A 16,690-nucleotide genomic window follows, 5' to 3' on the forward strand; every position below is an offset into this window, starting at 1 on the left:
AGGAAAAACAAAATAGAAGAGCTAGCTGAGGTAGGTACATGTAGAAATCAGAATGTAAAAATATACACCAGAAATATATGGGTGCTAGCTGAACCAAGAAGTCATTTTGTACTGAGAGCTTCTATGGTTACTTTAAATAATTTCCATAATGGTCTATAATGCCTTAACAGATGATAATGGTAGGCAGGCATACAGCAAAAAGGTAAAGCTCAAAGAAAAAATATTTTTAACTGTTCTCAGTACAAAGATAAGAGATCGTCATGAGAGAACATAGCTGAAATACAAAATAATTCAAGGTGCAAGAAGGATGGAATAAGAGACAAAAATTGGAATGTATTCAAGTTATGTACAATTACTCACAACTACCACCCCACCTATACCTCTCACCTGTGCAGATTTTTGCAGAATGTCCAGATTTTTGACTCATATTTTTGGTTAGTCCATCAAAAATTTGTGGTGTTCTGTCAAGTCACTGAGGACTGAATCAAAAAATAACCTACATTTGAGTTCCGTCCTTCATATCCTTCAAAAAAATGTGTGCTAACACAAATACCCTTATTCTACAAAGTTTCTAACCTTGCAAGAGCAATATTTAAAAATTGTCCCTAGTTTTTTTTTTTTTTGAATTTAAATGGATTGTTAGACATAGCGAAGATGTTTTTCCTGGACTGAATGAGAAAGTAGCACTGAGACCTTTCCTGGTCCAGGAGATTATAGTGATATGTATGATTGTGCTTTTTACATATATTATTAGAGCATTTTTATGAGAGGATTTATTGTTAGTGTTGTTCAATTAGCATGAATTTATGCAGTTTTTTGTTTTTATACATCTCTATTCATGTTTTATGAGTGGTATAGGTGTTTTTATTTTACTAAAGTTAATGTATTTTGGAGTAAGCACTTCATTTATGTTGTATACCATGATAGTTGTACTGTGCCTTTAATGGTTTATCTGTTTTTGGCACCTTTTTTGCCATATAAGGGTGTACAAGAGGGGGGGGTTATTTTGGTCTGAAGAAGCCTATCCAGGTGAAAGTGCTTACCATGTCTCCTGTTTGTATCACAATAAATCTGAATTTTAAAGTTCATGAAGCAGCATTTTTTCAGCTTTGTTTCCTGCATTTTGGTTAGTGCTGTGTTTACTGCCTGCTTCGCTATTGTGCCTTTTATGTTAGTTTATGTGCTTGGACTGAGTTTAGCACAGGTAGCGTTAGTCCTGTGGGGAGTGATATTTCTTGGACTTAATATTTAAAAATTGTCCCTAGTTTTTTTTTTTTTTTTGTCCCACCATTATTTTAGGTTTTGTCCAGATTTCTTGTGCTAAGAGGTTGAGAGGTATGTCCCCACCCTTTCTAGGAAAGCTTAACATTTTTTATCATCACATCAAAGGTATGAAGTAAAATTTCTTTATTAACAGCAATATTCTGAAATTCATTCGAGGTAAAACGTTATCATCTCTTCTCAAAGAAGAAAAAAAGTGCTAAACTGTATATTTTAAAAGAAACCACTATTAAATTGAGAAAAAATATGGAAGCACTACGATCCGTGATTTGAACATAAGCAAAAACTATCCTTATGACAGTTTCATTCAACAGTATTACAGATTGCCTATCTGGGAAACAAACATGTCTATAAGTCAATAATAATTACAGAGTATACATACAAAGCAATTTTTATTTTGTCACTGCATTAAAACTGCCAATTACCAACAGCTAGCACACTGGACATTTTATTTTGGACAAAAATAATACAAGATCAAAAGGACACTAAGCTATGGATGCAGTTTAACTTTTGATTCACTATTTTAAAATAACTTACCAGCCTTTTCTCCTATTTAATATTCTTTCTGATTTTCCCTCTTTTATTTACATTAATACAAACAACAGTTATTACTATTAAATAAGACCACAACTCTAAACTGACTTATCCTTTTCCTACTGTGTTTGAACCCATACAGCCATTTCTGCATCTGCCTTTTTCCACCTTTCCTCTTCTCTCCACTTATTCGGTATTTTTCATTTTTTGCTGGTTGCTTCGATTTAATCCAGTACTGGCTGCAAGTATGAGTCAGCCACTACTGCTGCTTCCTGGTGAAGTAAAATTACTTTGAATACATGAAACTGATAAATGCATGACTTTTTTTCTACTACCTGATTGAAATTCAAGGAACAAAATCTGCTGCTGAAGTCCTTACAAAGAAAATATGATACAGTGCTGATACCAAACCTGCTACAACCTATCCTCTGTGCTTCAGTGCTCTAGTCATTTTCAGTAATGGATGATGGCCACAGAGGACTCAAGCAAACAGTGAAAATGAGATGATTCTCATTCTCATGATTCTCATCCTCATTTGATGAGGTAAGTCAGAATCACCCACTTCAGTTATTCCCTTTTAGTCTTAAGTATATCTTATGGTTAAGCAAGGAAGACTTATCTTTGCAAAGAAGCAATATGTACGCAGCCATATTTGCCACTGGCCTTGTTTCTCACCACATTATCTTAAAGGAATTCTGAGTTATCATGTGTATATTCATACAGAGCCACAGGAAGCAAATAAGTGTTAGTCCAAAGGCTAGCCCTGCTGTCCTTGGTTTGAGTTCCTCACCTGAAGGCCATCGATGAAAAACATTTTAGCAAGACAGTGTTCACACAACGAAACGAGAACATAAAATATTAATATTTGTTGTCTGTGCTGATATCCCTTTGACAAAAGCTCATGTGCGCCTTGCCAATAACCTTCCTCAAGCTCTACCATCTTTTTCAGGGAGGACAAGGTCTGCAAGTCCCAGACTGTATTTTAGACTGTCCATCTAATTGCCTGATCTATGTTTGAAGACTTACTGGGAATTATAATGCTTGACATGCAAGGGGAGTCTATTCCAGAGCAAAGGGAGAAACTGAGTGATGAACCACTCTCTCTCCTATCTAGTTTTATTAATTCCCTGATGCAGACTGAGATCTCTTGTTCTAGTGTTGACTGCACTGTTTGACACAACGAAGAAAAACAAGGTCTTGGATAATTGTATCCCTGTGGGCATGGTAGGACACTCAGCAGTTTTTTTAGTTTTTTAATGTATGCATTATATTACTTAATGAATATAAACCAAAGCAGAGTACAGAGGATTAATAACTTCTTTGATTTTGGAATGGATGGCCTTGGAGACAGGTAGTGATATACAGAAAGGCTTCCTGAGTATGGCTGCTATATAGTGGAAAAAGGAGAGTGACATCTACACGGGTGCCTGGGTCTGTGAAGATAGACGCATTGAAGAATGGGGTGTCATTCATGCAGTAGGTGGTCACAATTTGTTGTTTTATGATGGAAATTATACTGACTTTCTCAGCACTTAGATTGAGACCTTTCTTAGTGCACCATTTTGCAATGTCTGGACGTGCAATACCAAGTCCTGATACACTACAAAAAGAATTGAAAAGAGTGAATATTCAACATTACTGTTCTCCTTTAAACTTGTTTTATGCAAGGGGCAAGCCCGCCAGCACCCACCCCACATCACCTGAACTTATATTTACCAACTCTGAGATCGCCATGTGTCAGAGAAAAAGGAATGGTCTAAGAAACGGCAATCTAAGATAATATATGCAAGTCCAAAATTTTGTTGACTCAATTTCCACACCCCTATTTCATCCAGTTAACTGTGACTGTTCTGTTTGAAGAGAAGTTGTACCATTTGCTGATTTGACAACTACAAATAACTTGTAAATCCAAAGCAGTGATGTGAGTGATATTTAAAAAATAACGACAAACAATAACTAAAAAAATACCCTTGCAGTATACCACTTGGACTTAAAAATGTAATACTTTATTAAAAGAAAAAATACAGAATTAAGCACTTTTGTACTGTTTAAAAATAGGACTTCTTCAGAATTCACTGTTCCAGCCTAAGCATTCCCTTTTTTATAAACAACAAACCAACATTCAATTAATCCAGATCATGACATCATAACATACTCTTAAAGAAACAATGCAAAACAGGAAAACAAAATCAAGTTTTTTTTTTTTTTTTTTTTTTAACTACAAACAACTTAAATCCTCGACGAACTTGGCCAGCCATAGATCCTGGTTATCAGTGTTGAGATCAGTGAAATAAATATAAAAAAGAAGGGGGCACAATAGAGAACCATGGGAACACCACTGATTAACTTTTCTTTACCTGAGGAGGCATCACTGACAACATGAGTTCTGTCCTTGAGCCAGTTTGTAATTCATCTTACCACTTAAGGATTAAGGCTATTAGCTTCTTTACAATCTCATCAACTCATATAGTATCAAATGCTTCTGCTAAATCTAGGTAGTGTAAAGAAGGCTAGCAAGTTAGGCTGGTGCACGGCAAGTGAGCTAGGTAGATGAACAAGTAAAAAAGCCAGCACCCAGGAGGATCCAAACAAAATAATTTTTATTTCCAACTGAAACTAGACCGGTTTCAGCGACAAGGCTTTCGTCAGTAGTATATTAAGCCATAGTGGTGGATCTTAGTCTTATATAGCTGTCATAAACGAGACCCATGACATCACTTCCTGTCTTTAAACAGCAACAATTGAATGCAAAAAAATAAAAATGTTAACAATACATTTGAATATTCATATTCATAAGTTAGGGCTTGTATACAAAATGAATATCAAAGAAACAGGTCTAACAAAATCATAATGATAAAGATATATGTCTGAACATAATAATACCATGAAACAACAACCTGAATTATTACACAAAAAATATTTGACACAAAGGATATGTAAAATCCTGTCCTGTATAGTGCATCTGAATACAGATGTACCTGTAGCACAATAGTATAATGAAATGCAAGAAGTTATATGGTTATACATAATCTAACATATGCTGAAAACATGAAATTATAATCACCCTAACTTTTACATATATATTTTATGTACTGAGTATTTGGTACATATATACACTTTCTAGGGCTACTAATACATGTTTAGCTCTGTGTTTTCTTGACACACTAGGGCCCACGCTCCTTTGTGATTCTGATTGTTTGTCTTTTATTGAAGGATACCCACAATTTGCTCTCTCAACCCATATATAATTCTTGGTGGTCCAGGTATTACTCTTGTTCGATCAATAGCAACTCATTGTCATGGATCTTAAAAATTTACTATCTGGCCTTTGCTCCAATAAGGATGACCTAAAAATCTTTGGAATTGGTATTGAATCTACGGAAATGGATGAATCGAATTCCATTGATCCAGTTGACGGTTGCGACAATCTATTCTTTAAATTGGGCAAACAAATTAAAATACTACGAACAAACATTTGGCACCACAAATTGTTCAAAGCTTACCAAGTACAAAATATTTCTCCTAGGGGTTTGAGATGCAAAATACAACCATTGGTTGGTTTACCGGATGAGATCCTGCTTAAGGATTGGCAACAAGCACAACAAGAGGCCGCCATGGCCAGGGTTCGTATCTTGGCATCTTACTATGAGAGAACAATACAGGGCAATATCAATGAGGTTGAAAAAACTTGTAATGATCTCAAACAGTTTGAACATAATATAAATTTTCAGGGTTGTTTGAGCAAATTGTCTAAGGAATTATCTAGTCTGGAAAGCAATCTGAAAAGTAAGAAGCTGCATAAAGTTGCTCGGGACAAGGATGACTACGATAAAGGCAGACAGTTTGAATCACACAAGAGTGTTAGGTTTGCCCATGGTACTAAGAATGTCTCTTTTACACGCAAAAAGAGACCAAGATCTATTTTGAAAAAAACAGGGTCCAACTATATAACATCAGGGGAAGAATCCTCAACCACAGACACTGAGACACCTAGCTTTGGTGATTCTCCAAATGCAAAAAGGGGCAGAAAAACGGAGGCCCCTTTAGGGGGCACAAACACTGGGCAGGTAGGAAACACAGGGGTCACAAACTTAGAAGAACTCTTTCTATCAATAGTGAAGTAACTCACCAATGTACTAATGTTTTGAATATTTCAAAACATGTTTTAACTGATGAACAATATTCCTTACTTAATAAAGGCCTTGGTTTTGTTCCGGGTTTTCTCATTGATGAAAGTTCCATGGTTAGTGACACTATTGAGTTCTGTAGAAAGATTAATCTGAAATTATTTTTCAAACAACAGGACCATATTGATGACACTCAAAGATCATCTGATTTTAAATTTCATAAATCTAAATTTAACCCTCCCATGGACAAACATGTAGCTGTATTTCAGCAGGCGGTCATTAAAGATATACACTTTCAGTCTGGCTCAGGGGACTTCATGAGGCACAATCTATCCAAAAAGGAACAATTGGCCCTAACACAACTTAAGAACAACACAGATATAGTGATTATTCCTGCAGACAAAGGGGGTGCGGTTGTGGTTATGGATAATGACTTTTATGTCAATGAAGGACTTCGACAACTTACTAATCGTCACCACTATATGAAGATGGTTATTGATCCTACACCTAGTTTCCAACTAGAGATTAATGAATTTTTGGAACAAGCAGTAGAATCCGGTATCATCTCTGAAAAAACAAAAACACATTTGACGGTTAAGGATCCTGCCAAACAACAACTATATTTACTTCCCAAAATTCATAAGTCCAGTCACCAGCCTCCAGGTAGACCAATTGTCTCTGGTATCAGGTCACTTACTGAACCTATATCTGTGTTTCTAACGGATAAACTCAAACTCTATTATCACATGTTCGGGCCAGAATCCAGGATACGACTGAATTTTTGCAGATTGTTTCTGAAACTCAACTGGAGCCAGCTTGGTTAATGTGTACTCTTGATGTGTCCTCCTTATATACCAGCATCCCACATTGGGCTGGCCTTATGGCCTTGGATTTTTGGTTAAATAGATCTAACTTGTACCCCCCTGGGATGAATACATTATTGTTATGTATGGTGGAGCATATCCTTACCAAGAATGTCTTTTATTTCCAACAGGAATGTTATTGGCAGCTACAAGGGACAGCTATGGGTGCATCTTTTGCAACCATTTATGCCGACCTCTTTATGGGATACATTGAGGAACAAATCATTTATGATCCCATGCACAATATATATCTACCAGATATGAATATATGGAGGAGATACCTGGACGACTGTTGGTTAGTATGGAAAGGGGGTCAGGAATACCTCCAGGAATTTATTGAACATTTGAATAGTAACGTCTGGGGTATTGAATTTACTGTGGAGTATAATCTGAATGAAATCAACTTTTTGGATGTTCACTTGACAAGGCAGTCAGACAATACACTCAAAACGTCTATTCACAGAAAGTTCCCACAGTACAATACTCTATTACATGCGGCAAGTCATCATCCGAAACATATTATCAGGAATATACCCAAATCTCAATTTGTGCGTATTAAAAGAATTTGTTCTTCTACGGACGATTTCAATAATGAACAAATGGATCTAACCAATAGATTTCTGTCCAGGGGTTATGCCCCTCAAATTATTGATTCAGCTATCCAATTCAGTCATGCTAAATCCAGGGATTCTCTTCTTCAATATAACGTCCGCTCTAAAAACCAGGATTTTGACCTATGCAGATTTGTCACGACCTATGGCAGAAATAGTGGGCATTTAGTTAACATTATCAACAACCATTGGCACATACTTTATTCACATCCTTTATTGTCTGATTACTTGGGAGAACGATGCTACTTTTCATATAGAAAAGGCAAAACACTAGGCTCATTATTTTCTCATTATAAAAGAACTAGAGACATGCAGGATCAGTTTATACAAAGGACACTCACTGGTGACAAACTTACAGGCATTTACCCATGTGGACACTGCAGTTTGTGTAGTTACATTTTTAAGTCAACTAGTTTTACCAGTAAAAACACTGGACAAATATACGATATTCAGTTTTTTGGCAATTGCAGCTCGGACTGGATAATATATCTTGCAACATGCACATGCCAGGCATTTTACATTGGCCAAACATCCAGACAATTTCGCATCAGGATTTCGGAACATCTTGGAGATATTAGAAATAAGAGATTGACTAATGCACTATATAGACATTCCATCAAGCATCAGACAGCTAAATTTTCTTTTGTTATTATTGACTGCATTACCGGGAATCGATCATTTAAAACAGGTTGGCATGAAATTTTAAATGCTAAAGAAAAGAGATGGATTATTAAACTTGGTGGTCTCTTCCCACCGGGATTAAATGACAAATTATGATTATAATTTCATGTTTTCAGCATATGTTAGATTATGTATAACCATATAACTTCTTGCATTTCATTATACTATTGTGCTACAGGTACATCTGTATTCAGATGCACTATACAGGACATGATTTTACATATCCTTTGTGTCAAATATTTTTTGTGTAATAATTCAGGTTGTTGTTTCATGGTATTATTATGTTCAGATATATATCTTTATCATTATGATTTTGTTAGACCTGTTTCTTTGATATTCATTTTGTATACAAGCCCTAACTTATGAATATGAATATTCAAATGTATTGTTAACATTTTTATTTTTTTGCATTCAATTGTTGCTGTTTAAAGACAGGAAGTGATGTCATGGGTCTCGTTTATGACAGCTATATAAGACTAAGATCCACCACTATGGCTTAATATACTACTGGCGAAAGCCTTGTCGCTCAAACCGGTCTAGTTTCAGTTGGAAATAAAAATTATTTTGTTTGGATCCTCCTGGGTGCTGGCTTTTTTACTTGTTCATCTAGCTAAATCTAGGTAGGCAGTGTGAACAGTGTGACCAATGCCCACAGCTTGCATGACCTTTTCAAAAAAGTTCACAAGACTGATAAGGCATGACCTGCCTTTAATAAATCCAAATTGTTGCATGTCGAGCCTGATTAAATTTGTAATGCTCTGGTTTATGAGGTCAGTGGTGGTGTGTTCCATAGTTTTTCAGATAAGACTGTTAAGGCTAATGGGTCTGCATAAACTTGGGCCTGTGGTGGGGCCACTCCTATGAAGGGGTATCATCACCGCAGTGCACCACTTTTTGGTAACAATCTATTATAAGGCTTAAGCTGAACATTTCAAGGAGGGGATCAGCAACAGCCAACTTGACACTATTTATAAGACAACCTGATATGTTATTTGGACATATTGAAGAAGAAGCATTTTTGGTCTTGGAGAGCACTTCAAGTATACAGCCCTTGGAGACAGTGAGAGGGTGACTTGGGTATGTCTGGGGTGGGAATGACAGTTTTGGAGGAAGAATTTGCAGTAAAAATGTTAGGCAATATGTTGCTGAAATCATTAGGATTTAAAAGGGGTGCCATTTTTGACAAGTTCTAAGCAGTGAAGTGAGTTATTACTTAGTTTTCTAATGTAGCTGAAGAAGGTCTTATAATTATCCATAGCCTCAGTAGCTATCCTATAGTCATGTGAGGCTTTGCTGTTCATAATGTTTCTTGGTGAGACATTTTATATTCTCATTGTGAGAGGGATTTTGGCACTACAATTTCTTCCATCTGTTGTAAAGTTTATTTATATCTACTGACCACCAGGAAGACTGTTATCGAATTTGCCCCTGTATTTGGTCCTAGTGAGGATAGCCCTAAAATACATTAATCTAAATATGCACAGAGAACCCTGAAAAATGTGGTTGCTGTTCCCAGTTCCATTTTGTGGGTATCATGATGGAATTTTCCGATTTTGTTGTACAATTTTAAAAGTTCAACTTTTCTAAAGATTCTTTATGATGGTGGTGTTGGTAAACCAGGGGAAAGGATGTTGTGAGGGTAAAGGTTTCCAGTTGGTGATTAGATTTAACAACTGAGAGACTACCATGGATAGGAGCATGCTGGAGCCAAGTTTGTGAGGTCAAGGACATTATTAGCCTGGTGGGGTTATGAACAATTTAATCCAGGGAATTCTTGTTCACCCAATCTAAGAAACACTATGCATACCCAATGTTACTAATGCAGTCTATGGAAGAGCAGTTGAAGTCACTGAGGATTAAAGATCCATCTGTGATAGGGGTGGAAATGCCAGGAACTTATGATCTCGTGGAGCCAAGGAAGTAGACTGGTAACAAGTTATAAGTTGAAAGTCCGATTTACCTAGTGTAAGATGAAAGTTTAATGAGCTTATTAGGTCGGTCATTGGATATCATTTTGAAAGGGATGAAATCCTCAATGAAAAGTGAGACACAACCTCCATTCATCTGTATATAGCAATACTAGATATAATGAAGTACTCTACTTGTTTTGAAGTTTGCATCTCATTGCCAATTTCACATCCACTCTGGGACCGAATAATATACCTGGTTGCCTGATACATAGCACTAAGCATGCACTGGTAGACCTGCTCCTGTGCCTCTCAAATGGATCTGTCCCTGTGGTCTAGTGAACAAAAAAGGCATATCCATTTAACAAGAAACACTAAGAACACAATAAGCAAACTCAGTGGCTGTTGACACAAACCATGGTCTGAAGAAGCATCGTTGATGTGAAAGTGCTTACCTGGTATTAAATCATATTTACTGCTTTTAGCCACCTCATTTCTGCATTTTTTATTTTATCAGTTTATTGTTGTGCAGTTGAGGTCCACAGTGGCATCATTGTTAGTTAAAATAATCAACAACCTAACTGCACCTGAAATTGATCACTGTGTGGTAAGATGGAGAGCAAACTGGATGACAGACAGAACCCACATAGGGTGGTGGAGGAGTCCTCTGAGAGCATGAGGATGACCAGTAGTGTACTTCAAAGTTCTGTGCTGGGACCTCTACTAATCAGCATCTACTTTTTGGATCTCCAAATCACAAATAATCTACGATTAACTAAGATTGCAGATGACTGCAAATGGAGAGTCATCTTCAAGTTCCCTCCTGATACACATACAATCCACCTTGCTTGCACTTGTTAATAACTGGTGAATGAAAAATAGGCTCAAATTAAATGTTAAAATGTGCAATGTTACTGTATTTGGTAAGTGATCCTTCATTAGAAACAATACCCCACTCCAAAATAAGGTTGTAGTCAGAGACCTGGAAACATAGGTAAATAATTCCACTCACCTCTGATCATCACATTGAAACTGTGGTTTAAAGGTCCTTCTACTTAACTCAGCTGATCACAAAAGGATTATCATCCAGAGCTATAATAATCCTCATCACCTTGTATTCCACATTGATTAGGTCCACCATAGAGTGCACTACCCCTTTTGGGCTGTATCTCAGTAAACATATTAAACAACTAGACAGACAACTGAGGTTCATAAAAAAGATTACATGGCATAAAGAACCTGAGCTACCGGGAGAGACTGGAAGCACTGTCCCTGTATTCAGTAAACTACAGACTCCTTAAGGGCAGTCTGGGTATTGTGTTCTGGACTGTTAGGGATCCAATAATCCAACAACTATATCTTCATAAATCAAATAATCCTACAAATGTTTGATACATTATCTTTCTTCATACAGGAGCTATATAACTGAATGGGTATTCACAAATTCACTTTTGGCCAATCTGGACAGTCCCTCCATGAAGAAGGGTGAGGTCTAAGGGTGGGCACAATTAAATGAGTAAATGGCCATTATACCCAGAAGCCTTGTATTTGCTATGTTTCTATAATCCTGTGAAGAATGAACAGGAAACTCACCTTATATTCTGAGTGTGGCAGGATGCAGCCTTTTAAGATTCCATTTCTCTAGCAAAATCTATGTTAGATCATGTGGCCTCTGCATTTCAACAAATGCCAATTGTATAATTTTGTGTTTGTTTAGTGGAATTCTCCAATGTATTTATTAAATTTTACAGTAACAAAGTTGAGCATTGCATAGCTTGGAACAAAAATGTGTATATAATAAAAGCAACAGTTGCAGAAAATCACTATGAAACTGAATATTAAGGAAGACATGTAAAATTTCGTGGAAGTGTCGCATACCAGCATGCGGATTTTAAAGGCATGACTTCACACACGTTCAACTACAGGTGGACATTAGGAAGAAATAAAGAAAAATACAGCAGAAAAAACATAAATTATACACTACGAGTTCTACAATTTACAGATATACCAAACAGCCAGTTCAAGCCTAGTTTAGACTCCAAGCAGTTTTTCTCATTAATCACAGCAATGTGTGCTGGTGCAAAGATACCTACCACACTGAGACTGAGGGGAGTATTTGGCTTTGGCAGTGGGTGATCATACAGATGTTGTAGCAGGTCATTCAACTCATTTTCCTGCAGCAGAAAACAAAATAAAGGCTTTTAAATGTGAACTCAAAACAAACAAACTTCAAAGAAATGAAACACAGTCCAATGAGAAAATTTCCAGATTTATTCAACAGATTTAATAAGCTTGACCTTTCCTTTGTGCGCGCATGCACACACGCACATATACCCACGTGTGTGTGTGTGTGTGTGTGTGTGTGTGTGTGTGTGTGTATATATATATATATATATATATATATATATATATATATATATATATATATATATGTATATATATGTTTGTGTGTGTGTGTGTGTCTGTGTGCAAATATTCACGTAATTATGGTTCCATGACATAAAATCAAACCTTCCTTAGTCCACTACTTTGAACAGCAGTATTAAAGACTGAAGTTATGCAATGAGGAGGAATGAAAACATTGAACGCCAATAATATCAAACTTTATCAAAAACACAGAGATGCTGAGATAGCAAGTGCAGTACATTATCAAACTTAACAGATTGCAACCTTGGCATCATCCATATATATATATATATATATATATATATATATATATATATATATATATATATATATATATATATATACACACACACACACACACACCAAAATATTTTTTTCTTGGCAGTACTTCACTTTGAAATGTAGCAAATTTTTATATGAAAAGTACAGTTGTGCAATTAAAACTTACCATAACAGTACATGATTTAACAGGTCACTGTTTCAGTGGCCTAAGCTATTTGGGTCCTATCCTCCTAGCAACAGGACAGCTTTCAAAAGCTAAGAGTATTCCACATTGCTCTGTCAGGAGCTTTAGCAGAGCTTCCTAAAAAAGCTTCAAAGATGTTTTTTTTCCCAGGAGGAAGGCAAGAGCTCTGAAAAGCAAAGCTAGGAGAAAAAAAAACCAAACAGTAACTATATGCAAATAAGGGGGGACAAGTCCACACCCTGGCAACATCAAACAAACAAAAAGAAAATGCAAGCAACAAAGATGGCTGGGGGAAGGGTGGGCTAATGCAACAGTGGTCTATTATAATATCTACTAATATGGTAAGTTTCACTTATATAGCTGTACTATGTTCAAACACAGAACACTGTTGTAGCTATATGGATAGATTACCATAGCTTAAGGAAGAAAAGGATAAAAAGTGAGGAGGCCAATAAATAAGACTCCAGAAGCCCATTGAATATGGCCCTAGCAATGCCTGTTCTGTACCCAGAGAAGGAATTCAGTTTGCAGTGCTTTGTAAAAGTGTGTACAACGGACCAGGTTTGTGCCACTGAAACACTTTTAGAGTCCCCCTATTTTGTGAAAGCCACCAACGAAGCCAAAGCCCTTGTGGTGTGGGCTGGGCACTGCCTGGAAGTGGATCATTATGGTGGGCATAACAAAAGGCAATAACATGAGACAATCATCAGGGAACTGTCTACTTTGAAAATGGTTGTCCTCTCCTCTTACCGGGGTTGCCAGACATCCTTATTTGGGCGGGACTGTCCTGGGATCAGCAGCCTGATCCAGAGTCCCGCACTGCCGGTTTAAATCTCGGGCAGCCCCTGCTTTGTTTTTTTTTTTTTTTTGACTGGCCCGTATACCGGCATACGGGCCAATCAAAAATCGCTAAACACAGAGCTTCTTGTGTTTAATGCGGAACATTGCAGTTCCGCATTAAACAGAAGTAGCTCCGTGTTTAGCGATTTTTGATTGGCCCATATAATGGTATACGGGCCAATCAAAAAAATCGCAAAACAGAGCTACTTCTGTTTAATGCAGAACTGCGATGTTTCGCATTAAACAGAAGTAACTCCATGTTTATTTATTTAAAAAAAATAAATAAACACAGAGCTACTTTTGTTTAATGCGGAACTCTGATGTTCCGCATTAAAGACCTAGCGTGGAAGACTTTTTTTTTTTTTTTTTTTAGTCTTCACTTGCTGTGAAAGACTTTTTTTGGCCCTACCTGGCCAGTTGGAAATCTGGCAACCCTGACAGAGAAGTATCTAACAGTTATCTTCACTTTGTCTAACCTGGTGAGGGAGGCATCTGTGCATCATACAATGGAATCCTGAATGACAAGAGTATTAGATAAAAGTTCTTGCTTGCTCACCTTATGGGCTTCTTTTTTGCGGCCCACTGGGTGTAAGCTTATGTGTGGTGTTTGGTGTCACTCTTGGTGTGTGCTTTAAAGATTGCTGAGGAAAGGTGTTGTCATTAGATGGCTTAGGAGGTCTTTGAAGTTTGGAGATGTTTATTTTAAGTGCCTCAGCATAAGATGATCTGTGTGTGTGAGCAGCAGCATGTGTGAAGGATGTATTGTGTGTGTTCTTCACAACCTTGTTTATAAGTGAAGTTTTTGCCTCCAAAGAAACATGAGACAACTGCCACATTGTCTAAGGATGCCCATAGTTAAGAGACATTTGGAAAATGCATATCCATGTTGTTCGGTCCTGTATTCAGATAGGCTAATATGGTTTAAATGATTAACACCTATGTGGTGTGGAATAACTCATCTCTAGCAACCTACACACTTCTTGCATTACAGAGCATTTTCTTTAAAATTAACTTAAAAAGCCTAAGATAAACAGTTGTAAGTATTTTGTGAACAATAAAAGCTATTAAAACTGTAACTCAATATTATCAGGAAGACATATTCCTTACACTGGTAACAGTCAGTGCATTCATAGTCTTTTCAAAAATGTTTTAATGTAATACATGCAAACCCTAAATTAAATTTTTACTAAGCTTTCCCAAATAAATTAGCATATCTTGGAAAGTGTACTGTTGGAAAATTTTTGTTAACCAGATATAAGATTTCACATGACAATCAGAAATTCCTCTGAGTGTATGATTATGGAGATATTTACAGAACTATAAAAACATATGCTTAATTGTATAATTAGCAATATAAATAACATTGGACATCTCTAAAAATGTGCAGCTTACAGTGCAAATATCAAAGGCGGTTTTCTTCAAGAACATTTAAGGCTTCACTTGATGTCATACAAAAGTGTGTAAGTCACTTGTTTTTTGAAGCACTAAGTACATATGGAAATATTGCTTATTTTTGTAATTAATAATAGACAAGTAGTAATATATCAGTTATAGTGTGACATAAATGTACACTACAAATAATTTTCCTGTCTTCTACCATTGCCATTTCACACTACAACCTCAATAACATGTAGGGCTTTCAGGTATGAAAATATGAGCATAAATATACAAATATGAACAATAAGTGACCGATTCATTTCTCTGGTGCAGGACTTCCTAGATAAACAATCTTGTTGCCATTTTGTTAATAACTCTTTGCACTTTCTAATACAGGCTATTATTAGCTGATAAGTCACTTGGTTAATGAAGTCAGGCCCAAAAAAGGACTGGACACTATAAAGAGGTATGGGTGTGAACTGGAGTTATACAAAAATGGCATTATAGGCTTGAGCGAGTTAAGGATTTGGTTTTAAAGGAGGGTGGGTCTCCTAGAATGGTGGGTGGAAAAAGTATATAAATACCTTACACAACATACAATAGGAATGAAAGAGTGGAAGAAGGGACTTGGAAGTCAAATTACCATAAGGGGAAGAAAAGAGAGACCTTTTAAAACCAAGACAGGAAAAGGGTGGGAGGACTGTTGAAAAATTCAAGCTGCAAGAGGCAGTTCTTAATTTTCTGTTATGGAGATAATCAGAAGCTAGCTTTCTTTAACTACGTATGCAGAAAGTGCTCTCACACTAATCAAGTCTTAATGGCCACACTAAATTCCAGGGGCAATGATATATAGCTTTAAGAAACTAACAATAATCCATTCAGTAAGCAGTTCAGTAAAATACACTTCTAACTAGGCCGCTAATTATGGAAGTACAGTTTCCTTCTAACTGAAACTATCTTTGACCCCAGAGACCTATTAGTTACTTTTAACAAGAGAGATTAATCTAAAGAAACAAAATATTAACTTACAAAAAGTCAAATAATTTATCTACAACAAACCAGAGATTAACCAAGTGTTAAACAGCCCTTAATTTTATGTTGTGGAGATAATCAGATTTCTTTGCTTAAATATGTAAGCAAAAAGTGTTCCCACACCAATCAGGCTTTAATGGCCACACTAAATTCCAGTCTGAAAAGTATGCTTACTTTACTAAATTTACAGTTTAAAAAGTATACTTATATGAATCCACACTTATTACCAAAACCTATCCAAGAAGACTGTGTGCAGCTCCATCCAAGCAATACACTTAATTTCTTTCTCAGCTGAAGCTGTGATATGGAAGGATCTCAAAATGACCAGTGATGCACTTCAACATGCATCTTATCAGCTACCACAAATGACACTTTGCATGCAATCCGGATCCCCTACACAACACGGACATTCCAGAATGCCGACAACCATATGGCCGACACCATATGATCGACATTCAGAATACCGACATTGTGAGAGGTCCATAAAAAAGGAAAATAAAATTTCCTTTTAACTGTTAGTAGGGGGGGGCTACACCCCCTTGCACCCCCACCCCGTAACTTTAAT

The 16,690-nt window shown here is 36.6% G+C and overlaps 1 protein-coding gene across 2 annotated transcripts in view; it reads right to left on the minus strand.

The window, feature by feature from the left end:
• DENND1B (DENN domain containing 1B) overlaps window positions 1-16,690 on the minus strand; it is a 3,525,330-nt gene that overhangs the window by 1,546,399 nt on the left and 1,962,241 nt on the right. For both annotated transcript variants that reach the window (XM_044080248.1, XM_044080247.1), the window contains exon 7: window positions 12,098-12,178. In XM_044080248.1, the coding sequence (XP_043936183.1) occupies window positions 12,098-12,178 (81 nt within the window). The remainder of the gene's footprint in view (window positions 1-12,097; window positions 12,179-16,690) is intronic.

The sequence above is a fragment of the Protopterus annectens genome, chromosome 8.part0 (assembly GCF_019279795.1).
Source record: "Protopterus annectens isolate FY-2018-M chromosome 8.part0, PAN1.0, whole genome shotgun sequence".
NCBI lineage: Eukaryota > Metazoa > Chordata > Ceratodontiformes > Protopteridae > Protopterus > Protopterus annectens.